The sequence below is a fragment of the Drosophila santomea genome, chromosome 3L (genome assembly GCF_016746245.2).
Source record: "Drosophila santomea strain STO CAGO 1482 chromosome 3L, Prin_Dsan_1.1, whole genome shotgun sequence".
Classification (NCBI taxonomy): Eukaryota; Metazoa; Arthropoda; class Insecta; order Diptera; family Drosophilidae; genus Drosophila; species Drosophila santomea.
This window is the reverse complement of record NC_053018.2, coordinates 2568950-2593872: the sequence shown is the minus strand read 5'-3', so window position 1 is coordinate 2593872 and position 24923 is coordinate 2568950. Positions and strand designations below refer to the sequence as shown.

The window sequence follows — 24923 nt, the reverse complement described above, 5'->3', positions numbered from 1 at the left end:
CACTTTCGTGCAACCGGCGTCAGTTGAATTCAAAAAGCCAAAGCGATAACAGCTAAAGCGAAAGTAACCTTTCAACAAAAGTATCTTATTACAGGAGAATCATCATCTTAAAGCAATTTAAAATGGCAAACATTCCATTGTTGTTGAGCCTCGCCGACGATTTGGGCCGCATGTCGATGGTGCCCTTCTATGAGCCCTACTACTGCCAGCGCCAGAGGAATCCCTACTTGGCTCTGGTGGGACCGATGGAGCAGCAGCTGCGCCAGCTGGAGAAACAGGTGGGCTCCTCGTCGGGATCGTCGGGTGCCGTGTCGAAAATCGGCAAGGATGGCTTCCAGGTCTGCATGGATGTGTCGCACTTCAAGCCCAGCGAACTGGTGGTCAAGGTGCAAGACAACTCCGTCCTGGTGGAGGGCAACCATGAGGAGCGCGAGGATGACCATGGCTTCATCACTCGTCACTTTGTGCGCCGCTATGCTCTGCCAGCCGGCTATGAGGCCGATAAGGTGGCCTCCACATTGTCCTCCGATGGCGTCCTAACCATCAAGGTGCCCAAGCCACCGGCCATCGAGGATAAGGCCAACGAGCGCATCGTTCAGATCCAGCAGGTGGGACCCGCCCATCTCAATGTGAAGGAGAATCCCAAGGAGGCGGTGGAGCAGGACAACGGCAACGATAAGTAGAGGATTCGTTCCGAGGGATGCTCTGCATTTAACCATTATCAAAGTCATACATCTGTTTTATAAGCTGTAGTTACCCAAGGACACTTCACCCAAACACATTAGCCATTAAGGGTGTCCTGCGTTAATCTTAGTTTGGAATATGTATTACTAAATTGGCTGAAATAATATAACCCATAAAAATAAAATAACAAGTAAACATATAATTGTGTTTGGTCAATTTTTTCTGGTTGGTTTTCGGTTACTATTCTTACTGGAATTGTAGAGTTTTTTCCCCTTTCCTACGATGACAATTTCTGGAAGTTCTATTCTGCCCTAAAAATGTATAAGTAGCGGACTCTTTACATTAAATTCTTGAATGAAAAGAACCGCAGTCAAGGTTAAGTAATAACACACATAAGTACATCATGTAAATGCATAAGTATGTACATCAAAAGATTCATACATACATATGTGCATTACTTTTTCTCTCTTTGCTTTTTAATGAATTTCTGCAAGGGGACATTTCTACAAATTGTATGTATGTACATACACAGATACATATGTATGTCTGTTTAAGATATGTACATATGTACTTAAATCAACTTAATTTATTTTATATTTTCGAAAATATTTACGCAAATACATATAAGCATACATACATACGTTTGTAAAAACGTTGTAGAAAATATGGATTTCGGTTTATGGCTACACAAAGCACGAAAAGATTTAATATAGTAATCGAAACTTTTGCAACAGACTGCAAATAATTTGCAAAATCTCCAGTTGCCCTGTTTCCCCAATTCGCGAAGCAGCGGCGAAAGCAACTGCAAAAATGTTTGCAGCAAACAAAAGAACGGCAAACATGGGGAGCAGCACGCAGCGAAACAAGGGTTCAATGCACTTGGCCAATGAAAATATAAGCTCCGTTGCACTCTGAAAAAACATCGTTTAAAAAGCCCGATAAGAAAAGAAAATGCTTTAAATAAATACATATATCTACGTACATACGTATTTACATATGTATGTATGTACTGCATTTTAACTGTTCTTTATGCTTTTTATTCGCAAAGAGAAACTCCCAGAAAAGAAATGTCAAGAACTTTCTGGCGCCCTCTCGCTCGCTCTATGAAAAGCCGGCTGTGCTAGAAAGGGCCAGAAGGTGCGAGAACAGTTTGTTGAATTCAGGGGCGTGTTAAAGGGGCTAATAGGGGTCACTTAAATCTATCGCTGTGCAGGTTAACGATAACTTAAAATTGCTTTGAAATCACAGAATAACCTTTAGATAAATATTATTATATTTGCATTACGGGGTCAAAGGAAAAACCTTCTCTAATGCCTAAACCTAACAGAGATAAAGGCACCCCATCATTTATTTAAGGTCCGCCCCTGGCTGACTTACACTAGTGTGTGTGAGCCCAGCGTCGGTATAAAAAGCCGGCGTCGACGTCGCCCGAGCACAGTCGAAATTCAAAAATTGAAGGCAAAAGTTGAAGTGAGCTTCACTCGAAATAAAACCCAAAAAAGGAAAAGAATTTTCTTTGTCTAGACAGGATTGTGCGTAAAAAGAACAAAAACCAAAAATGTCTATTGTACCACTGCTGCACTTGGCCCGCGAGCTGGATCACGACTACCGCAGCGACTTGGAACATTTGCTGGAGGATGACTTCGGTTTCGGGGTCCATGCCCACGATCTCTTCCATCCGCGTCGCCTGATGCTGCCCAGCACCGTGGGTCTTGGACGTCGTCGCTACTCGCCGTACGAGAGGAGCCATGGCCATCACCATCACCTGGTGCCGCGTCGCTCGTCTGGAGGTAAAAACTCTCTGCTGCCCGCTGTGGGCAAAGATGGCTTCCAGGTGTGCATGGATGTGTCGCAGTTCAAGCCCAATGAGCTGACCGTCAAGGTGGTGGACCAGACCGTTGTGGTGGAGGGCAAGCACGAGGAGCGCGAGGATGGCCATGGAATGATCCAGCGTCACTTTGTGCGCAAGTATACCTTGCCCAAGGGCTTTGACCCCAACGATGTGGTGTCCACCGTCTCCTCCGACGGTGTGCTGACCCTCAAGGCCCCGCCGCCACCCAGCAAGGAGCAGGCCAAGGCGGAGCGCATTGTTCAGATCCAGCAAACAGGTCCTGCTCATTTGAGTGTGAAGGCACCCGAAGCTGGCGATGGAAAAGCCGAAAATGGCGGCGGCGAGAAAATGGAGACTGGCAAGTAAGGAACGAGAAGAGAAGGCCGAAGAAGAAGAAGAGATTCGCTGGCGAAGAATGAGAGAAGAATTTAAAAGGGAAATGAAGAAACGGGAGTGTTGCAGCGCTGCTCGGAGAGTGCAAGACTAAAAAGGAAACACCACAAACACCCAATGTATTACCCTCTCACGAACACATTCACACACATCATCACATCCTAGGCTAAGAGATTTTAAAATCCATTTATCATAATGCATAAAAAACCCATGTTAGTGTGTATGATTAGGCTAAACAACTGGAGAATTCATTGCTCCCTTTGAGTTACTACTTTTTGAAACAAGAACAGGCGCAACACTCGGGAGAATTTTGCATTTCATTTGTGAATAAACGTATACAATAAATACGAAAAACGAAAAGAAGTCAGCTGTCGAGTTTTTGATTGTTTCTCCCCTTTTTCGCTCCTTCATTTGCAATCTGCACATGTATTTGCATTCCAGGTAAACCGGCTTTTGTTGGGTGTCATTCACTTTAATGGGGGTTTATGTACTTCTTTTGTCCTTGTCCTTGAATTGGACTTTGGAAAATTTGTCATTGATTATTACTTCAAAAGTCTTACATAAATTTTGAACATATGAAATGGTTTACTTTTTAAATAAAAAACAATACCTTTCGTAAGGTCTTAAATTAAGGAAAGAAAATAACATATTCATGTTCGTATACACTGAAAGAAAATCCAATAAAATGATCTCTTTTAAATAATTTAATCAATTTTTTGCACATATTTATTTAAATATTTAATACATAATAAAAAATTTATTTGCCCGTTCTGATTTCATATTGGTTGTTTTATGCTCGTAACTTGTAGCGATCATAAGTATTTACTGTTAATTCTATATCTATATCTAAAACGGCTTTCATTCATATTTCTCAGCTGGGTTTTGCGATACGGATGTATCTCAGTTTTCTCGGCTCCGTGGAGCTTTCGCTGTTAACCGCCAAAAAGCTTTTAGTGGTTGTCATGTTGCTGTTGTTGGTTTTATCTTAGTTGATGTTAAGTAAAAATGTATTTTATATTTTTTTTTCTGCATTTTCTACTGCTGCGGCTGCTGTCAATGTTTTTGCTTGCATTTATGCACGTTATGTATGTATATTCAATGACGCTTAATCACAGATCAATTTTTTAAAATTTCATTTGACTTAGAAGTTAAGAAACAAAACACATCCTACACATGGACTATATAATTACTGTCTCTGGTTGGTTTCTGGGCTTTTTGGCATGGACAACTTAGTGGACATACATATATATGGGATCGGAGAGGCTGGATAATAATAGCAGTACACGAATACAGGATAAATTATACATCGATTTAGCTACTAAATCAATATACTCAAACTGCCTGGTTCTTAATGTTACAATATTCAATCATTAAGTTATCTTTTTTGTGTTTCGTTTTAATCTTTGCAGTCTCAAATTGTTTATGGGCTTTGCTATATAAAGAGGAGAACATAGGGATTGTTGGGCCGCTGGCCACGATCTGGCTTTTGAAGCCCCTTGGTGTGCGGTATAAAAAATAGTATTTCGATTTTACTTTCTATGTGGATCTCGGGGTCTCCGTCGACCAGCGGTGAATACTTGAGAGCAGAGCTTGTTGGGGAGAGAGAGCGCGCAGATCATAGTGGATCACATTTGACCAGTTGGGCAGGATTCTCCATTCACTTCTGGAGGAGACTTTCACAGCTGCTGCTGAGATTTGGCAACGACTTGAAACTGAGCCGTGATCGATCCACCTGGGCGTCCGAGGGACCGTAACCACGGCTGCTCTTGCTGCTACTGACCCCATCGACTCCACGGTCAAAGGATGAGGAGATCACAAGCGGATGCTTATGCTGACGGGAATCCCGCTGCTTCTGCTGGCTTGCATAAGCGGCAGGCGGTGATAGTGGCGATGTGGGCAGATCGATATCCAGCACGGTATCCGCTTCGCCGGGCCTCATCTTGGGATCCGAGTAGCGACGAAGTTCCTCCTTTGTCTGCTCACCACCTAAACAGTCAGTGGTGCAGCAACCAATGGGCAAATCCACGCTCATTATTCCAGAGTGACGGTAGTCGATCTTTGGCGGCGTGCTGTAATCGTAAGGATGTACGGCAGTATCGGGACCCACGCTGGTCTGATCGCTCAGCACATCGCGGTTCTCCAAAAAGATGGACGAGTTGGAGTAGCGCTTTGTCTGGTGCGGCTTGTAAACAAATCCGCCGAGCCCGTTGGCTACCGCATGAGATACTCCGGAACTGATGGATGGTGCCTTGTGCTCGCCACTGCCTGCAAGCAACAAATAAGGATTAGCAAAATGTGAGAATTATATCATAATATCAAATGAAGCTACTTACCACTAAAGCTGCTTAACTGCATAGCGTGCTCGCGGCCTGTATCCGTGGAAATGCCGCTGGCACTGAGATCCTGCCGTGAACCGGCGCAGAGATCCGTAGCAGAGCCGCGACTAGAGCCTTCCGAGTGCTCCAGCACATTGTGTATGGAATCGTGGAAGGGCGTCATGCTGCCCGATCCCTGAGGGCAGGGACGGAATGAGGAGATCTGCGAGACAACATCATCGAGGGCCCAGTCGCGATCGTAATTGTGCTGTGACTGCGAACACTCGATATTGGCGGCCACCGCCACTTGCCCCAATTGCTGGCCGCTCTGCTGCATCTGCTGGTGCCGCTGATGGCCATGTCCGTCCTCTGTCTGTGTGCAGGCACTACTACTGCTGTGTGGCACCTCTAGTTCGGCGGCCATTTGGAGCATATGATGTGGCGAGGCGTTTAGAAGGCGCTGCATTTGCTGATGTAGACCCATTTCTGCACCGCCGCCTCCATTATCCATTGATGCACAGCTCGCCTCGTGGCCACAGTATCCTCCGACTGCACCACTGGCATTGATTTCCACAGCTCCGCTCGTCGATCCGGCATGAGCCAGCGGCTCACTGAAGTGCTGATGATGGGCGGCTACCGGGGATGGAGGTGCCACAGGATGTATCTTCTCCGGCGCATTCTGAATCAGTAGAATTCTGTAAGACAATTGTAAAGCATTAGCACACAGTAAAATATTATATACATTTTGCTTTCTTAATTGATTTCTGTAGACATAGATAAAAGTCCCAAAAGGGAAAATATTTACGTAAAATAATACAAACAGACACAATTGTTTATCCAATATAGTAAATAATATCTTGGTTATTGAAACCAATTGAATCGAATCTTTAGCATAAATAAACCACAGCGATTTTATTGCATTGTTTACACAATAGACGCTTATAGCTTTAGACATGATTAATTTACACATACTGTGAATAGATAACTCACAATTACGGAAGGCAAGGAAAACATAAATTTAAATAGGTGCGCACTTTATTTTTTATGTGAATGCCTTTAACACTGGGTAATAAGCAAATCAAAAACTGGTGTACATCAAGTACATTAATCGAAAACGCATACGAGTACAATTAAATATCAGATTACTACTAACAAGACCCTAAACAATGGGATGCTGAATAGAAAATTCCGATTAAAATACAGATGATTGTCTCCGTCGAGAAGAAATTAAATATTTCTTTGTTTAACGTAACGAGATAGGAATCTCCCCATTTGTATGCATTTTTCAGATGTAATAATTGGAAAAGATTCCTTTGAATTTAATAGTAGCGAAATCTACTCTAACTATATTAGCAAAGTTATTTACAACATTACCATTGAAAGCTTTTTTTTTCTAGTTCTAGCAAAATATTTGGACTTCGTTATATGGCACTAATTATATAATTAAACCAGCCAACTCGACAAATCAATTCTGGTGTAGTATATCAGTAATTAATAATCGGAATCCGATTCATCAGCTAAATGATCCATAATCCTAACTAATGATCTTGACCTGTTGCGTGCCTTCCAGCGGTGGCAGAGGTGAAGATATGCCTTGCACTGGATATACATAAAGACTATTCCGCCGGTGAGGCCAACGGTGACGACGGCTAGCTTTGTCCAGAAGGGCCAGTCTGAAATGGCGAGTAAATAGGTAATTAGAATCCGTAAAGAATAAACAGTAGGTATATTAATAGCACGAGTTCAGGCAGGTCAGGTAATTATATAATTACGAATCTCGCTGAGCGGCTATTCGACCTGACCGAACCCAAGTATCAAGTAATATACTAACAACCCGCACCTATATGGCCACGCTGGACATCGTCGGCGGCTCGCTCGATGAGCACACACAGGGACCAGATGACGCAAAGGGCAGCCGCACAGTGGAACAGCACGGAGCAGCACAGCCGCCGCCTTTCAATGCCGGAAATGTCAAGGCTGCGCCACTGCATTCGCAAGTCCAGTCCAATCCAATCCATTCCAAACCAAACCAATCCAATGCAATCCAATCGATTCCGAAGCCAAACAATGCAAAGACAAAGTGAAATAAATTAGCCGACTTTCAATGAGCAAATGTGACATGTGAGATGTACCCACCTCGTTGAAGGGCTTGATCTTGGTGTGCATGATGAAGGGGAACTTGCAGAGCTCGCAGGAGTTGGTCTCGGAGGCGGTGAGCCACTGTTGCAAGCAGGCCTGGTGCACGTACTTTAGACTTCCGGAGCAGTAGCACGGCGTGAGCAGCGGATTCTGTGGATCACTCTCGCAGTGGCAGATGCGGCATATGTCGCCGCTGTTCTGCGATGCCTGGCTGCTGCCCGAACCGAATCTGGAAGGGATTAGGACAGAATTAGAGTCATGTAGCAACTTAGCATTGTAAGATTAGGAAGCTGCTTTATGATCTGTATGAATGTTGATCTGTAGAAGCTTCGCAAAAGCAATAAATCAAATTAGTTATCCAATAGGTTCATCCGAATTTTTATTAACTTAACAGCAAGTAAGTAGTCGTGCATGCTGTAAATCATTAATCAATTCCTATCGCTGCAGATAATGATGTGTAATTAAAATACTCGTATTATATCATAACTTATAAAAATCGCATGTAACTAACTAGCAAACGCAGCCAATGAATATTTATATGTTCTCTTATGAGCAATGCAATCATTCTAACTATTCCCGCTACAAGTAAAACATCAATTAAAAGTATAATCGAATTAGGCAAGTAATTAAGTGTGTGCTAATCGTATAAATGTGTCAGAATTGCACTTATCTTAACGACATTTTTGCATTATTTTTTTTTAGTTTTTTTAACACATTCTGATGGAAAACTTTCCGTGTGCATTTTATGAAATCATATCGCATGATGCCATCCCTCATTTTCCATTCATTATTAAGTCTGAATTTAAATAAGTGATGAGGCAGATGCAGTTTGTTGCCAGTGAAAATTGAAAGAAGTCATTGACTTTTTCTGCTTTAATGGGATGTGAAACGTGGGCGAATATGAGTGTATTCAATGAATCACAACAGCAGTAGTAATCATAAAATGTGGTATCAACCAATCTCACATTCCCATAAGTTGGTTTATATGGTATACATTTTAATATTGTTGTAAATTTATAAAATTTTGTGACTATTTACTGCGTTTGCCTTGAACGAACAAAGAAAATTAAAACATACAGTTTAATTGTTCTATCACTGCATATTTCTAGTTCTAAACCAGTCCTGTGTGCGCGAATGCATATTTATAAAAAATTGATAGAACGATAAGTAAATATAATGTGGGAACATTGTGCTTTCCTCGTGAAAGGTACACATGCATTTACATTCACACCCCCTCCACCCGTTCCCCAGAAAGTACACATATCAATTAAGTTCTGGTGTGGTTCCCTTTGGACTGCGGCAATCTGGTGCTGGTTTATGGCCAAGGCAATTAGTTCCGAGGGCCGCCCTATCATTATGGCTGCCGCACGCCCACTCAGCACCTGCCAGTGGTTTCCGAGGTATCTGGACGATCGGGGAGAGGAGTATCTAATCAAACTAACTAACTAACTGGGTGAATGGAGCGAGAAACTTTTACTTTCTACCATTTGAGGTGCACGGAGGAAAACAAGGATATATAAGGACATGCTTCTATCTTACTTGAAGTATCTAAACTTTAACATCTTCTGTAAGTTTTGAGCCAGGTGTTGCTTTATATTAATCTTTTTTATCAGTAGGAATTTTCATCGATATCAATGTAATATACTCCAGAGAACTAAACAGATTTCTCATAATTTTAAGCATAAGCATAAACTTTGAAAACATTATGAGATACCTAAAAATATTTTGAATTACCGTCTATTAATTATAAACAGATGAAACACTTATTTTTCATGTTAATTTGAACACTTTAATGTGTCAGATTTTTCATAAGAAAAAGCACCAACCCATGAGTAATTCCCACTTATTTATCCTCAGTGTGGGATGGCTTTTCCCCCCTGCCAATCTATCTATCAAACTATACCGAGTACCTTTGTACTCTGTTTCGTCCGTTTGTATCTGTGAGGTTTTTTAGAGTTCAGGCAGCCAGTGCGTGATTGAGGCGAAGGACAGGACAGAAAAGGACGACATTTAGAGGCTCTGCCAGCACATTTGTTGTGGCTGTCGACATGGTCATGGACATGGAACTGGACACGTCCTCCTCACTTTTGCCCCGCTTTATATTTTTTTTGGGGGGCCAATCGACTGGCCTTGGATCGATGGAACGCAGGGCTCGTTTGTGGCCTACACCGCAGAAAGCGGTTCATAGAGTACATGGCCGCAAGTACACATGTTTGTCTATGCAAAGGATGGTCCTTTTATCCTTTCTTGGCTCTTTCGGCAAGTTAAGGACATGCGTAAGTCGCAAGTTTTACGACTTCATTAGACGGCAGACAGTCGCCGGCTGGCCATATCCACACCTCTTGAAGGCACTCAACGGAACTGAAACAGCCTCATGACTTGCTGTTTATGGGTCTTTTGGGAACGCAAATTGCTTGTTCGACATTGAAAATAACAAATTTTGAACTCAATTGAAACGGAAATGTCGCTTCGAATCCATATGTACACAAGGCAGTACATGGCTATATGTAAATTCCTGTCGATCATAAACGCAAAAGATTTCTCACACTATTATTGATCGGCACTTTTACACTGATTGCTTTTGCCCTCCACAATTTGATTAGGCGATATCAAAAGGGTACATACATATATACGAGTATAAACACACACTTTATGTATGTACACACGTTGGAATCGCTATCGCATTACCAGGTGAATGGGAGAACGCCAGGCAGGTGCTTCATTTCAGCGAAACTATAAATAAAAACCTTTTCGCTCTCGGGTTTTAAGTTTCAAGTGCAAGCTGCAGTTCAGCATTCGCTGCTCATCGCAATTTTTGTTTGTTTAATGGCACTTCGCTGCCCCTGAGAAAGTGCTTCCGATGGAAATTTGCGAGTTCCCCGAAACGTGTACTTTTTGGTAACCAAATATTTACGCTCGTTAATCTAATTTGAACTTATTCGTTTCTTATCATGTTCAGTGCAATACAGCTTAATTACGGTTGGGAAAGTTGCTCAATATTAGCTCAAACTAAAAGCAGAGATTCTTTTTAAGACAAATACTTTTGCTCAACACTTACTTAAAGAACTTGAAATGAAAAAAATAATCGTAAATGAGAAGGAATATTAAGAATGTTGATTTCGGCTCTGATAACTGAGTAAAACTCAGCCCATAACACGATATTGTGCCTAAGCGGGGACCATTTCGTTTAATTATGCGAGGGGCGGTTGGTGAATTCGCATTTGTGCCTTTAATGCCGCGTTTTATTTTTGTCCGTGTTATTTGCGTAAGATTTGGGTCTTTTGAGCACTTTATTACGCCCCGCCCGTGCCCACTTGTAATTACGACTAAATTAGCGCATTTTATTAAATTCCACGCCTGAGCAACGGAACGGGGAACGCCCTCTCCAGCTCTCCAGTCGGACCAGATGAAACAAGTAATCTTCACGTGGCGCAAGGAGCCAAGGGGATTCCGGGCGATATCGAGGGGCCAAACCAGCCGGATGGGACGGGTAGGAGAGAAATTGGAGTCAGGCTGGGTCCAATTCAACTGTTTTTCGCTTTGTTTTGCGTTGCCTGCGCTTTGTTCCATAGCTTTTTTGATATTTTGCGCATTATTTTTTGTGTGTTTGCGCTCTCTGTGTAAAACTTATTTTTAAGTCCGAACGCGAACTGGTTTAAGTTCGAGGCAATTAATGCAAAAGTTATACCCCACGGGCGGTGCCAAATATATACATATGTATATGCATATGTTTGTATGAATATACTGCGCCTTTGTTCGGAAAACCTATGCGAAGTGCGGACTGCTTGGGAAAAGCCGCTTCTTATCAATGGTATATTTTACGCTACACTCCATTTTACATTTCCATGATACTCGGTCAATATTTGAGCGTAATTCCCCAACCACAATTGCCAATGTTTATTTAACAACGACACCTGAAATGACAGAAACACCAGCCGCCGCAGACTGAGACACATTTATACACTCCGGCGACAGATTAGATTTGCGATGGCCGGATGATAAGCCACATCGGGCTGACATCGAGGGTGTTGAACGGTCTGTATTTCACAAAAGATGTGCATATATAAATGATGGCCGCTCAAATGCCACGGATATTTCACAACATGCAAATACATTTGAGTAAATATGCGTATGAACGTGCTTTCCATTGACAATTTCAAATTGGCAATATGAATAACTGAAATTTGTGTCAATTTAATAAGATACAATTTCAGTTTGTAAAGTTTAGTGAGCAAAAAATAGTTGTGTTTAGATACATAATAAGAGTTTTTAAAATTTATGTTAATTAGAATTAAATAAATCGGAAGAGCACTTTCTTTAATTATTGACTGAGTTTTAGTAACAAGCGTTGTTATTCTTAATTTTAAACCCTATTAGCTCCATTAAAAGTCGTAAGAGTATGGTCAATGCCCCGCAGTCACGTCAGATTGAAATATAAATAAATCGCGAGTAATTTATTAACGTATAATTGTTTAAACCGATAACAGCTGGCGCCTCGCGTCTAGATCTTGTCACCTTCCCAGCATCGCAGCGCCCATATTTGCATTTCAATCGAAGTGCCGATCGGCATGGAACTAGTATGCTAAGTACAAGTCAATGTTGTTAACTGTGAACTGTTGCCTAATGACTGTCATTAGCAGGCGTTAGATGGGGATTACGAAGATTGAGATCTCAGCGGTTGGCAGTAGCATAACATTTAAGTGCAGATGAACAAATGAAGTTGGCAAATGAATGTGAGATCAACTGGGAATGAATCATTTGCTGCTTAAAACTGGGTTATTTTCGTTTGCATTCATATCTTATCTGTGTTGACTCTTCGGTGGGGTTTTCTGATCTAAGTATGGACAGCTGGATTTTTTTATTGTGCGCAAAGAACACACTTTACTTTTTAGCAATTACAATCTGCGTTGAGAACTTAATTATTTCGATTCCCCAAGCGGCGGACAATCAAACATTTAAATCATGTCCGTTTCCTGGCTATAAATAAACAATGGACAATGCCAAGAAGAATGTCAACCATCCCACGAATTTTCAATTGCGTGCTTGCACCTGCACTTGATTTTATTTTATTTTCCTTTTCGTTTTTCCCCCATTATTTTTGTGTGTTTTTGTTGTGCGGTGTACTTGAATAACATATAGGGTTCCTTTTTTTTTGGCCAAATCAAGGGCCTTCGAGTGCCGAAACTCACCTGACATTTGCATAGTGCTGGCCGGAATTCCAGTCCACATGCTCGATATCCGAAGAGGTTTTGGCGTTGTCGCAAGGCATTTCGTTCGTAACTCGCTATAGCACTATAAACTAGATTGCACGGTATCTCATAGTCGGGGCGATGCTGCTCCGCAACGCGAAGAGGGGGGGATTATCAACCCCAAAATGGAAGGGGAGGCGTGGGAGGAGAGAGCTCCTTTGTCTTTTATGCTGGCTAGTCTTGCGCCTTTGTTATGATTCTCCACCGCTGGCCATATATTTGTTTATTCCCAACGCTAAACAGAGGCGACAGCCGTCTTTATTTTTAGCGACCCTGTTGGCAGGGGCTACTTCGATTTTTTGCACAATGTAAACCAAATCAATTGCACTGTTATTTTCCTTTCTTTTCGTTATTTTTCCTTTTCAACGCCAACGAACTTCGTGCCGTGTGTGTTTGGTTTGTTTGTGTTGGTAGCTGGTCTATTATTATATCTTTATTCCGCTTATGCGCGACAAACTTTACTGCGTTTGGTTGTAAATTTGTTCTTTCTGGCCCGGCACGAGCTGTTCCACTAGTCTACGCTTAATGGCTATGCTTTTAAGTATTGCACATATTTTTTTATGTATTTTGTTTAGCTAAACACGGAGACATATCCTTCCACGATTTCTCCAAACGACGCGACCAGTGTGACTGCGGCTTGACGATTGAAACATGCCAATTGTAGTGTGACCGTTCTTGGCTCAAGGGAAAAGCTTCCACTATGCATATATCAATTTTAATAACAGGTTAATTTGAAAATAATAATCATTAATTTGTTAAAGAACAACTTTATTTAGAATTGAATTAAAGTGCTAAACCTAATTCACTGTTTATTCAGCAAACCTATCGATATGTCGGTACCAATGGTTTTTGGCCACCCTAAAAATGGGTAACGTATTTTTAGCAACAAATTCATTCCCAAATTAGGAAGTTCTACCATAGGTGCGCATAATTGGAAAGCCAGTCATGTTCTTGACAATCATAAAATGATTATCTCAAAATAATTACTATAGGTTTTTCATGCACCTAATTTTTTCTTAAGGTTCTATTTATATATATACAAATACTGAGCCATATCCAAAATTATATTTATACAAAATCAAAGATCACAGTATCCGGTTTTAGTGTAAGTTTTTATTATAATATTTTTCCGTTAAATCCATTATTGACAATGACTACAAAAAGCGGATAGATTTTCTGTTATGCCGATTTTTGATAACAAAGGGGTCTGTTTCGGTTTCGTTACGCGGGTCTTGGACAAGAGTTACGATCGATCAATCGCTACTGTTGTTTATAACGATAAATAAAAGTAACACAAACTAACTAAGCTGTGAGGGATCGGATCGATTGTGGAGCGAGGCTAGACAGCCTACAAAGTGTAGATAGATTTCACGTTGGAGCCCTGCTTGACCATCGTGTCCTTGTGCAACTGATACTGCAGCGAGTTGTTGCGTCCCAGACGCAGGGCATCGCGCAGCTTGTGACCAATCTCAAGGGCAGCCTCCTCGTTGTTTCCATTGGCAGTCCAGATGGCTGAAAAGCATTAATCGTTGAACAAAGGCATTCCAAAGGAGTTGGGGGTGTGAACACTTACATATCTTGTTGCTCTTGCCGCGAATGTTTACAACAGCCCCGCAGATCTGATCGGAGTGATCGAAGGCCTCGCCAATCAGGCAAAGCAGCTGAAAGGAAAACAGTTGTAGTTAGTCATATGCGAAAAATAATTATGATCTAAGCTTAATATTGAATGTTCCTAAGAAAAATTTGAAATGACAAAAGCTAGTATCAGCAAAAGTTTAGTTAATATTTTCTTTAAGCAGGCATTTATACTGCAAAATCAATTGACTTTTTTTATGTTTTGCCTTTCAAGAATGTACATTTACTATAAATAGACCATCCTCCTCTCTCACCATTCGTTTTACTGTACACTTACCACATCGAGCCATAGGTTATCCAGATCGCTCTTGGAGCTTTTGTTAAGGGTAATGACCCAACGACCGCCCTGTTTGTTGGCTGCATCTTCCCACATGGGACTGCAAGTAGAAAATCAGTTAGTAAGGTAATATTGGCAGAGATGCAATAAACACCAAACCCACCGAATGTTCTTCTTGAAGAGCGAGTAGTCACTGCCCAGCTTGATCTCTGATGGGGGCTTGATGTGGTTGTACAGGCTCCAGAAGTCCTCGACGGTATCGAAGCTGGTGATCTCGTTCTGCATGTCCTCCCAGGACTTGGACCGATCGTTTTCAAGGTACCACAGCGTCCAGACGTTCATGAGCGGGTGTTTGAACAGGTGCTCGGTGCGCACAGCATCGTCGCCGGCGGGAGCGTTGGTGGTTGCAGTGTTTCCTGCTGGTTCGCCAGCCTCCTGTGGATCCTCCTTGGGCTTGGCATCCTTAGCCTCGGCCTTGGCGGGCGCTGCAGCCGAAGTGGGTGGTTCCGGACGACCCTGCTCGGTGCTGGGGGCGCTGGTCTGCAGGAGAAGATGGCAAATAGATGGGGAGTGGATTCAGAAGATTAGATTAGGTTGGCTTAGCGACAGGCGCACTGAGAGTATTACTTTGAACATGGACTTGGGATTGGCAAAGTTCTTCATTCTGTGAAAGTCGCTCTGCATGTTGGCGGCCGTGTTTATTGGATGCGTTTGATGGTAGGATCAGTTCTTTTTCGGCTCCGGAGTGGATTCGGATCGGTTTCGATTCGCCGTGATTCACTTGCCGCTCTCTCTCTGTCGTGGTGTTTGTGATAGTTGAGGTGGTGGTGGTTGGTGCGTGTGTGCGAGAGAGCGAAGCTTTTGATTTCTGTTCGAGTGTGTGTGGATTTTGGATTGTTTCTTGATATCTCGCTCCCCTGCAGTTCGTTGCTCACTTGTGTATTATTAACCAAAAAACTAAGTAATGATGATACAAAAAACTCGTTAAACTTGTTGTTGTTGTGTGGTTGAGTGGGTGTTGTAACTATTTATTGAGTATGTGAAGTTCGAGTATCCTGTTTCACTTAAATAGGGATTAGGCTACTGGTAAAAAATGCAAACTAATGCTGTTCCTAACAAACTCCGAATCGAAAGTGGTGATGGAATTACAGCACACACACACACGCGCACGTATTTGACATAAAAACACAGATTGCCTGTTGAAAGAATTGGAATTGTTTTATATTTGAGTTAAAAGAGTTGTATGATTTTAATTTTTGTTGCGGCTAAAATTCGAGACTGCGTGTGCGAGTTCAAAGCAGCGGCGCGATTAACTGAAAAAAATTAACTTCAAAGAAAGGAGGTGGAAAGTGAAGAGGGAGAGAAAACCAACGGTTGATTTGCGATGCTCGCGACTGCAATGGCCGACAAGAATATGATTTAACTGTTGTTCGCGACTGCTTAATTGCAGTAATTCACTCGTTTTTCGTTCTTTCCATTTTTGTCTCTGCTTCGCCTATTTATGTAGCTAAAAGAAACAGAAACCCACACACACACGCGCGATGTCTTGACAAATTCCAGCCACAAAGAGTGAGGAGAGAGAGAGAACACTGAAAACGTGTGGTATGCAAATGCGAGAGGAGAGGAAAGAGAGCGAGTGACCGCGAAAGCGAGATAGCTTGATAGAGACAGACAGAGAGAGCGATAGCTATGACGTAGACAACAGCGTGCAAGTACAATTAATATTAAGCAACTGTGCGCAAAATAATTGCTGATTTTGGGTAGAAAATCGGTGAACACAATGATGATGAAGCCACGCCAACTGCACACTTTTCCGCTCGACTATCGCCTCCCCTCTTGTGCAACAACCCTGTTTTTGTTGTTCCTGCCACGGCTCAGCCGAAATCGAAACCATGCGGCTCGCCTTTTCTCGCCTTACCTTCTCCGTCTCCAACACTACCATGATTTCGACCTATCGAAATATATACTTGATATCGGTTACGCACTCGCACTGCGTAGGGTACTGGGCTTTATTATTAAACGAATTATTTAATTCTTTAATTAAGTTTGGGATTTTGGTGGCCAGACAGTGTGACCGTATCCTGAAGAAAAGCTAGTGACGAGCAACCAAAGACAGCTATCGATTGTTGAACAGGGCAACTCTGAAAATGCCTCTCACCGACTGAATGCTATGAAACTTCAGCGACCGTTACATTTTTAAAGCTTATATTTAAGTCATCTGTTGAATATATTTTTAATCGACGAATTTACCATTTAACTATCATGACTTTTAAATTGTTAAATTTTAGGGAGGGCTTAATTATATTACAAAATTCTATTATATTAAAAGCTGTCACCTAGGTTAATTCAAGCCTATGGAGAATTTTGTAACCATATAGTATACATGAATACGTAACTTTTAATTAAAATTAATTTTTCTTATTGCCATAAAACAACAACTGACCGAGCTTAACTTCCGCCTAAAATAGCAAAGCAAATCTTAGAGCTTTAAACAAAAATATAAATGCAAACTTAATTGACATTTCATCTGATTCCCACAGCACGATCGCCATCAACAACAACGTCATCCTCATTTATCATACGCAATTATTTGATGTTTCAAAGCAAAAAATAACAATATATTATAAATAATTATCAATAAAGTTTAAGACGGACAAGCCCAGAAAACCTGATTTTTGGTTGGAAATTAGGTCTTCGTTTTTATTTAGACATTGGCATCATCAATTGGAATTCAAAAACAAAATAACAAACTTAAGAATGAATCAAAGAGTTTTCCAAATAATACGACTGTATATTGTTTACTTTTTCTTGAAGATTCCAGAAATTCTAGAGAATAACATAAATAAAATAAAATAATAGGTTATATTTTGCCACTAAATTAAGCCTAACCTGTTGGTGAATCACGAATAACACAGAACCTTAGCTGTTACTAAAGCTGTTTAGTATTTGGAACCAATCAAAACTCTTTCTACAGATTGGCTCGCCTTTGTCTGCTTTAAAAATAGCCAAAAGATCCCCAAACAACATGGGAACATGGAACCACACGGCAACAGTTGCTGATGATATTTCTAATGAGGAATGGATGATACTATCGCTGATGAGGTGGCGATTTGGATACGCTTGACTTTCAAAATGGACTGTTGCAGTATAGACGCAATCCGAAAATTGAAGATGTTTACGGACCCAGCCTGAGAAACGTGAAGCGTGTTTATTATTTAAATAGTTAAGTCATTTTGTAACCGCGCAACTGCGCAGTTGCCCTTGTAAACGCCTAATAAGCGGCTTTCAAGAGCTCGGCACGATCGATCGATGATCCGCAAAACCCAAGATCCCTTCCAGAAACCCAATGGAAATCCATGGTCTCTAATTACACTTGAGCCGGTCTTATTGAACTGACACATGATCGCCTATCCGAGTGCTGATGTGATTACCCATCGCATCCTCTATTTTACTCGCCTCGCATCGCATCTAATTATGCAGCAGTCAATCGCGGACTTCAAGTGCTTGGCGCATGTCTAAACAAAAAACTTCCGCCGATCTACAGGAAACCCGGAGTCAAAGTTAAACCTTAAGCAGTAGACTTTGCATTAATTAGAAGAAAAAAGTAATTGAGGCGCTCAAAGATGCTTAATTGTAAATAAATCATAGTCAAGTGGTTAGGGTAAAAAGTTGCATAATTAAGGGATCGACTACTGGGTACCTAGCAAACAGAATCTGCAGTAAAAATGGTACAAATGTTTATACTATTTTAAAACATTATGACAAAAAACCGATTTCCTACAAAATTATGATGAAAAAATGCAGATCCAAACTGTTGAAAAAATGCAGATCCAAACTGTTTATATGGTTTATATCAAGATAAGATAATCGAAACCAGATTTGAGACACCCAGCCGCCGTATACGCATGCTGAACCATCAAATTCCGTTGGCCAAAAAAAGTATCTTTAAGATACTCGAAACTGACAGCCAACGAGCGCTGAAAATGCCACTTGAATCGATTCGAAAAGGGTTCTGTGGAAGGCAACAATGGATGGGTAGACCACAAAGCCATTAGATAACTAATTGACCAAGCGGCATACATACAATTAATGATGTTTTCATAGTTGTCTCCGCATCTCTCCGAATATATGAATATATTCGAGTGTGAGAAGTGTGAATTTGAGCGTAGCTGGTAATGAACTTCAAATTGCCGCCACTGGCTGTGTTGTGCGAGATTCTAAAGCTGAGTAAGAAACCGGACAGGTGAAGCTCAGACTGCTGGTCAGTGAAACAGTCGGCCACCCAGCACATCTTCATTCAGATTTATGCAAAACGCAAAAAACAACAATACCGACCAACCGACCGACTCGATCTAAAAGTTAGTATATAAAGCAGTGCCTTTGGATATTCAGTTATTAGTAGCCCGCCAACTGGAGAACAGCGAAAACGTAGTGTGATACCTGGATATACCATATATAACTCATATTTCGAACCGAATCCATAATGAAGTGCTTCATCTTGGCTGCCCTGTTGCTGGTAAATGCAGATAATTTGCATAATTAAGCTGATATTTACGACCATCTCTCAATACATCCGATCCATTCAATTAAAGTCCGGGTTGTGACTCTATAAATGTCAAATGTGTGCGGATCGGATCGCAAAGTGCAAATGCAAAAGTTATACAATGAGCAAAAGTTAAGCAAACATCGTGTTACATGTGAGATGAGACAAACCATGAGAATCACTGATGATATTGATATGACATCATACCCCTTTTTTGTGTGATCTCTCGAGAATTGTGTTGCGTGTTAAATTGGCCATAAAGTCTGCTAAACTTTAAGACACACTTTAATGGACTGTCTTAATGTCTTGCTAATTGTTTTAACGCTTCATTTATTGCAGGCCACCCTAGCCAGCGGCGAGAACATCTTTAAGATCAACATAACTCCCGAGGAGGCCCAGCAGTTCCTAAACAGCGCCCAACTGCGTGGCATTGGCGACATCGAGTATGCACCGAAAACCGGAGAGAATCCCCTGCCGGAGGCCCGCAACGAGAAGGGTCAGTTCGTGTACATGGGTCGTGTGATCGAGCATCCCGAGGACTATGTGGAGGAGCACTACGACGCCCATCAGTACCATGGCCAGGATGGTTTGGGTCAGTTCGCCTACGGCTACAGGGATTGGAATCAGGGCAAGAACGAGAAGCGCGATGAGACGGGCAAGGTGACCGGTTCGTACAAGTATGTCCAACCACATGGCCGTGACTTTGTGGCCAACTACTATGCGGATAAGACCGGTTTCCATGTGGAGGACAACCGTCCGGCGCACCTTAAGCTGCCCGCCACCAAAACTCCCGCTGTCCTCAAGGCCGAGGAGGAGCACTTCAAGCTGTGGGGTGAGCTGGCCGCCGCCGCTGGCCACAATCCCGATCCCTATGCCGCCGAGTACCAGCAGGAGGGTCGCTACCAGCCCACCGAGCCCGAGTACCAGCCCTACGTGCACGAGGAGCCGCCATATGTGCCCGGACCCGAGGAGACCGGCGAGCCCAAGGGCTTCTTCTACGCCTTCGACTACAATGTCCCCCTGTTGCGCAACAAGGAGGAGCGTGCCGAGCTGGAACGCCTGCGCGCCGTCAACAACAAGGACGAGTAGGAACCAGAGATCCTGATTTGGCAGATCCATCGCATCGCATCCATGGTTCGCCTTGTATAGGACGTGCTGTAGAAAGTAGCTAAGACATTTCCACATATTTATTGAAATCCTTCGCAAAATAAATCGCAACTTCGAATACACTTTTGTCAAATACGATCTTTTATTATTACATACATATACATATAAAAATGTGTATTTTTGCGTGTTGGCTGCTCCGGAAAACTCTAGATTTTTCCAAGGAAACAGTGTTGCATCTTTCGGGAAAAACACAGTGAAGCTGGCGGGTTTTCTCGAGTTTTCCAGATGCCCTTCTACTCCTATTGCTGTTACTAGCCACACGCATTTTCATTATAATTTTCTTGCCGTGTCATTCTTTTCAAGTAAAATTATTGCTTTTTGCTCTTCGCCTAGAAGACTTGGGTCTTAAACTAATTTAATTTGTAATTGTAGTGTTATGTTTGTTGCTGTTCCTGTTGTTGGGTTCGTGCTATAATTTAATACTAATTTTACACGAGCATTCATAATTTACAACCAGTTAAAAACTAGCATATACTTTAGGGTTCTCGGTACTCGTGTTTCAACTCACAATTAAGGAAACTCTGGGCTTAAATATAATACCAATTGGATGAAATCAATTTTGATGAATTCTCATACACGCTTCCTGTATGGCACCTACAAAAAAAGTAAAAGTGAACTAAAAACAAAAAGAGAAGTTCTTTTTGTTAGGATCTCCGCTTACGTGAGGTTTTTCCTAGCAAACAAAATTATATTTTATTCGGTATCGGTATACGTTGTGTATGTGTTTCGAGTTCTTCAATCAAATTCTTCGATGTGGAAACAAAATTAGATTTTCGATGGAATCACAATTGAAATTTCGTTTTTTCTTGTTTTTTATGGAAATCTGTAGCTAACTTTATATACAAAGTCATTACATGTATATAGATTTCATATGGCAGCTTTGTTCAGTCCGATATTGCAGTTGAAACTTTTTTGTTTTTCCCATTTTTCAGTGGTGCTTCCCGAATATTTATTCGATTTCTAGTGGTTTACTCTCTATAATAATATATGATTCGTGAATGGTTTCGTTTGAAGTTGAGGGATTGGGTTAGCACAAACAATAAACGCAGTAAAAGTTAAACATTCCAACAGTATCAATTACAACACAACAAGCACGCACGGAAAATAAATAAAAAGAGAAGTAGTTCTTTCCCCCTACGGTCGGTACCAAATAAGAGGAACTAAAAGTTAAACTTTAAAATATAAATCATAATAGCGACATTGCGGGTGGTCTGTATACTGTTTTCGCATTCGGGTATACTAAGGTACATAAGTTAGTCGTGGCACTAAAGAGCCGGCTTTAAAACTCCATCCGCTGTTTTCACTGCCCCTCAACTTCAAAGCGTGGAGATCAATCGATCCAGTTCCAGGTTTTAGGGTTCTTGGATCTGCGAAGTTTCTTAATACTTTTGCACGGATATGGTTATGGCTACGGATGGAGTGGGAGATGTGTGGTGATCTGGTGGGTGGATGGTATCCAGCACGGCTGATGACACAATTTGGGAATGGAGCAAGTAGTTAGTCTAGGATGTGGAGTGTGCTGGGATGATGTTCATTTGGCGCATGAGTTTCATTCGACGATTACGTTTTAAATACATTAATTCACGTGCTTATCAACTGGTTCTTGCTAGGTTCTTGTCGCTCTCTTGGGCTTGTTGTATATAAGGCAAACTGTATGCGAATCATACATATATTGAACTATGTAAATACGTTTATCATTCTGTCGTCAGTTAAATGCCGGGGAAGATCCTGGGAGAAGCGCTGTCTTGTCTATAAATGTCTATGAGCTGGAGCATGGCACAACTGTTAGTTAGTCATCTAGTCCTGGTTCTGAGTGGTTATCCAAAAAAATTGACCAACGGTGTAAACGGGTGTGTGAATGTATATATATCTGTATATATAAATCTTGTATATGCTACACGACTCTATCCATGACTCTAAGCCCTAAGTGCTGACACAGTGACACTGTTCGTGCTCACTGGAGAGAGCCGCCTCCGACTCTCTTCCGTCCTAACTTCCCACTTACCTACGAGATTTGTGTGTGTAAATTCAGGATTATCTCTACTTTGCCGCCGCTGCCGCTGCTGTGGCATTGGCCGGCGAAACTTTCAGCTTGATGAACATGCTATTGTCACCATTGCTGCCGCTGTTCAAGTCCAGCTTCTGCACCTCGCACTCCAGATTGTTGATGCAGTTCTTCTCGTACTGCGTGGTTCCGTTGTCCGAGGCGGCTGCTTTCTCTGTCGGCTGTTCACTGGGCGCCACCTTCTTCTCTTTGCTCTTTTTCAGCGCATTCAGCAGAGTCTTCTCTTTGCTCTTGCCCTCCTTGTGACTGCTGTCCTTGTCCTTGTGCTTGTTGTTCTTAAAGCGCGGGAAGATGCAGCCGTTGGGCAAGAAGCCGCCCAGTTTCTCCTTCTTTGCGGGAGCAGCAGGTGGCGGAGTTGGTGTGACAACGGGAGCAACAACGGGAGCCGGAGTTGGAGTTGGAGATGATGTGTCTTTTGCTGTGGGTGTTGAGCTGCTGGTTGTTGGAGTGCTAGCACCATTCGTGGCTGCCGATGGTGCAACCTTTACCTCCGGTTCGGTCTCCACCGCCACCGACTGATTGTCCAGCACAGTAGATGATCCATTCACCGAACTGCCGGCATCCGTTTGATCCACGCAAGCATCTTCCACGACTGCTGCTGATTGCTCCTGCTGTTCAGCCTGCTCGCTGGTCACTTTGTTGTCCAGCTGCTGGGCAAACACAGCCAGGGTGATGCCATTGCCATTGCCGTTGCCATTTCCCTGCTCTGCCAGCAGCGGCTCAGATAGGTGAGCCGGCGGCGGGCTGGCCTCGTTCACTGGAGCACCAGCACTAGCTGCCCGCGTTGCGTCCGGCGATTTGGGAAACATCTGCTGCGTGGTGATGTTCTGGTAGTGCTGCTGCTGACGCTGCTGCATCATCTGCTCCTCCCTCTCGCGATCGCGCTGCGCCTGAACGGCATTCCAGACATCCTTCAGTTCGCCTGAGATATCGCGATCCTTAAGTATTACGGCGTTTCTGGTGATATATCAAATATATCAAAATGTATTCTTTCTTTAATCATGCACTATATACCTGACTAATTTCACGCCTGGATTCATAGCCTCCACAAAGTCGCACATCAGCTCAACCATAGCTCGTCGCTCCTCAGGATCTTTGCTGTGACGTCCCGAGTCTTTGAGCACCTCCGGATTGGCCATTACGGCAAAGACAATGGGAGGACTGCGTGGGCTGCCAGGCGGTACCTGACAAGAAACAAAAATCTCATTAACATTATGTTTTTCTCATGTGGAATGTATTACTATTAAAGGGAATATGGATGTAGATGTTTGATGACTCTTAATCGAAGTTATCTTACCCGCATGCCTCCGTAGAGGGGAATGGGATCGCTGGGCTCCTGCGGTATCACAATGCGCGTCCAGCTGAGGACATTGATGAAGAGCTCCTCGCCCGCCTCCGTGGTGGTGCGGATGCACATGTGGGGCTGCGGCGGATTCTTGAAGTGGCGATAGGCCCGCGAGTGTCGGTAGCTGTGCGGCGGCGGTGAGGAGTTCATCAGACTGAGGCCGAGTCCTGTGATGCCATTGTTGCTGTTGCCCTCGATTTCCTGCTGCTGCGGATCCTGGTGCATCTGGAGCTGTGTTTCCGTATCCAAATTGTTGTTGTAGCTGTTTGTTGTGGGTGCATTTGCATTGATGGCAGTGTTTGTATTTATCTCCTCGCTTTGTGATTGATTTTGTTGTTGTTGCTGGGATTGTTGCTCGTGGGCAGAAGCCTCCGCTTCAAGTTCGGCCGCAGACATGGTTTCGGATTTTATATAACTATTTCGGCAGTCTTTAGTTTAATCAGTTTCAATAAGATATCCTTTTGTTGTTCATTCGTTCACTGGGATAAGCTTGAATTCGCCTTGCGGCGAACGTGTCGTGCGGCGAATTCGTTAGCCGTGTTTTTCGTCCTCTTTGTTCTACCACGCACTCACACCAAAACACCAGCTCTCTCGCTCTCGCTTACAGGTCGCCTTCTTACAACATTATTATTGCTCCTTGGATCCTGGCTGCGTGCCTAACCTCTGACCTTTGGCGTAATTGATGGACTTGCCTGCATATTAGGGCCTACGGCATATTATACCCCCTCGGTTGACACTAATATCCTCCAGAAATTCAAAGTCTTTTTATCTGGCACGCACACGAATGCAAAACACCCTTCTGCCTTCCTACACACGTACAAGTGGGAGTTGGTTGTCTGCGGGGGAGGGGGTGAAGAAGAGAAGAGAAGACGAGGTGAAAACAAGAAAATGGAAAAGTTCAAAGCGTTTGCGGTGCCACACTTACACATTTCACTGATTTTCATTTATAATAATCACTTTTCCATTGCACCATGCACACAAAAACACACACAAACAAACGGGCGCAGTTACATACTTATGTATATATATACACACACGATGCGTTTTCCTGACTCGCACTCACAAAATTACTCATTAAAATGGGAAAACAATGCAGGCAGCGGAACGTGTGTGCTGCGCTGATTTTTATATTTAGCTTTTTAGCAGCTTTTCATGGCAGACGGACACACGGAAAACAGCCGATCTTTCCGACAACCCAACATAAACAAAAAACTAATGGGGCAGTGTGGCCGGATGGGGCTACTGCGAAACTTCAGAGCGTTGCCACATGGCTGCAAGCA

General features: G+C 42.7%; 6 protein-coding genes across 13 annotated transcripts; 3 read left to right on the top strand and 3 right to left on the bottom strand.

The window, feature by feature from the left end:
- The first annotated feature begins 10 nt into the window (after positions 1-10).
- On the top strand, positions 11-886 carry LOC120447493 (heat shock protein 23). Its single transcript, XM_039628889.1, has one exon. It carries the CDS (start codon positions 123-125, stop codon positions 681-683), a length of 561 nt encoding a protein of 186 aa, XP_039484823.1. The 5' UTR covers positions 11-122; the 3' UTR covers positions 684-886.
- A 1223-nt stretch (positions 887-2109) lies between these two features.
- LOC120449479 (heat shock protein 27) lies at positions 2110-3271 on the top strand. The gene has a single exon (XM_039631955.2). It carries the CDS (start codon positions 2243-2245, stop codon positions 2879-2881), a length of 639 nt encoding a protein of 212 aa, XP_039487889.1. The 5' UTR covers positions 2110-2242; the 3' UTR covers positions 2882-3271.
- A 337-nt stretch (positions 3272-3608) lies between these two features.
- LOC120448538 lies at positions 3609-13258 on the bottom strand. 2 transcript variants are annotated; one of them, XM_039630583.2, is made up of 6 exons: positions 12552-13258; positions 7360-7591; positions 7055-7208; positions 6776-6896; positions 5242-5918; positions 3609-5173 (listed from the first exon to the last, which is right to left on the bottom strand). In XM_039630583.2, exons 1-6 carry the CDS (start codon positions 12629-12631, stop codon positions 4566-4568), a joined length of 1872 nt encoding a protein of 623 aa, XP_039486517.1. In that variant the 5' UTR covers positions 12632-13258; the 3' UTR covers positions 3609-4565. The 2 variants fall into 2 exon arrangements, with proteins under 2 accessions (XP_039486517.1, XP_039486518.1); XM_039630584.2 differs by having other exon boundaries at positions 7064-7208; positions 12552-13257.
- Positions 13259-13704: 446 nt separating this feature from the next.
- On the bottom strand, positions 13705-16611 carry LOC120449076 (eukaryotic translation initiation factor 4E1). Of its 4 annotated transcripts, none has more exons than XM_039631377.1 (6): positions 16442-16597; positions 15151-15480; positions 14687-15063; positions 14524-14623; positions 14185-14272; positions 13705-14123 (listed from the first exon to the last, which is right to left on the bottom strand). In XM_039631377.1, the coding sequence occupies exons 2-6, from the start codon at positions 15205-15207 to the stop codon at positions 13960-13962; spliced, it is 786 nt and encodes a 261-aa protein (XP_039487311.1). In that variant the 5' UTR covers positions 15208-15480; positions 16442-16597; the 3' UTR covers positions 13705-13959. The 4 variants fall into 4 exon arrangements, with proteins under 4 accessions (XP_039487311.1, XP_039487310.1, XP_039487312.1 ...); XM_039631376.1 differs by having other exon boundaries at positions 15151-15719; positions 16442-16592; XM_039631378.1 differs by lacking the exon at positions 15151-15480 and having other exon boundaries at positions 16442-16611.
- A 2267-nt stretch (positions 16612-18878) lies between these two features.
- LOC120448261 lies at positions 18879-20306 on the top strand. The gene is made up of 2 exons (XM_039630179.2): positions 18879-19039; positions 19406-20306. The coding sequence occupies exons 1-2, from the start codon at positions 19007-19009 to the stop codon at positions 20153-20155; spliced, it is 783 nt and encodes a 260-aa protein (XP_039486113.1). The 5' UTR covers positions 18879-19006; the 3' UTR covers positions 20156-20306.
- Positions 20294-24863, bottom strand: LOC120448259. Of its 4 annotated transcripts, none has more exons than XR_005616090.1 (5): positions 24569-24863; positions 23596-24479; positions 23313-23482; positions 20895-23255; positions 20294-20827 (listed from the first exon to the last, which is right to left on the bottom strand). XR_005616090.1 is itself a non-coding variant. In XM_039630177.2 (5 exons), exons 2-4 carry the CDS (start codon positions 24037-24039, stop codon positions 22274-22276), a joined length of 1596 nt encoding a protein of 531 aa, XP_039486111.1. In that variant the 5' UTR covers positions 24040-24479; positions 24569-24863; the 3' UTR covers positions 20869-21208; positions 22239-22273. The 4 variants fall into 4 exon arrangements, 3 of the variants coding, with proteins under 3 accessions (XP_039486111.1, XP_039486110.1, XP_039486112.1); XM_039630177.2 differs by lacking the exon at positions 20294-20827 and having other exon boundaries at positions 20869-21208; positions 22239-23255; XM_039630176.2 differs by lacking the exon at positions 20294-20827 and having other exon boundaries at positions 20869-23255.
- Positions 24864-24923: the final 60 nt, after the last annotated feature.

Excerpts from the sequence above, each read along its gene's own strand:
- LOC120447493 (XM_039628889.1), top strand. The coding sequence starts at position 123 with ATGGCAAACATTCCATTGTTGTTGAGCCTCGCCGACGATTTGGGCCGC.
- LOC120448538 (XM_039630583.2), bottom strand. The coding sequence starts at position 12,631 with ATGCCTTGCGACAACGCCAAAACCTCTTCGGATATCGAGCATGTGGAC. Across the intron at positions 6,897-7,054 it reads TGGCCATATAGGTGCGGGTT|ACTGGCCCTTCTGGACAAAG; the intron begins GTTAGTATATTA and ends TCGCCATTTCAG. Across the intron at positions 5,919-6,775 it reads CGCTGGAAGGCACGCAACAG|AATTCTACTGATTCAGAATG; the intron begins GTCAAGATCATT and ends ATTGTCTTACAG.
- LOC120448261 (XM_039630179.2), top strand. The coding sequence starts at position 19,007 with ATGAAGTGCTTCATCTTGGCTGCCCTGTTGCTG. Across the intron at positions 19,040-19,405 it reads TCTTGGCTGCCCTGTTGCTG|GCCACCCTAGCCAGCGGCGA; the intron begins GTAAATGCAGAT and ends CATTTATTGCAG.
- LOC120449479 (XM_039631955.2), top strand. The coding sequence starts at position 2,243 with ATGTCTATTGTACCACTGCTGCACTTGGCCCGCGAGCTGGATCACGAC.
- LOC120448259 (XM_039630176.2), bottom strand. The coding sequence starts at position 24,039 with ATGTCTGCGGCCGAACTTGAAGCGGAGGCTTCTGCCCACGAGCAACAA. Across the intron at positions 23,483-23,595 it reads CCCTCTACGGAGGCATGCGG|GTACCGCCTGGCAGCCCACG; the intron begins GTAAGATAACTT and ends GTTTCTTGTCAG. Across the intron at positions 23,256-23,312 it reads CCAGGCGTGAAATTAGTCAG|AAACGCCGTAATACTTAAGG; the intron begins GTATATAGTGCA and ends ATATATCACCAG.
- LOC120449076 (XM_039631377.1), bottom strand. The coding sequence starts at position 15,207 with ATGCAGAGCGACTTTCACAGAATGAAGAACTTTGCCAATCCCAAGTCC. Across the intron at positions 15,064-15,150 it reads ATCCCAAGTCCATGTTCAAA|ACCAGCGCCCCCAGCACCGA; the intron begins GTAATACTCTCA and ends CTTCTCCTGCAG. Across the intron at positions 14,273-14,523 it reads ATAACCTATGGCTCGATGTG|CTGCTTTGCCTGATTGGCGA; the intron begins GTAAGTGTACAG and ends TTTTCCTTTCAG.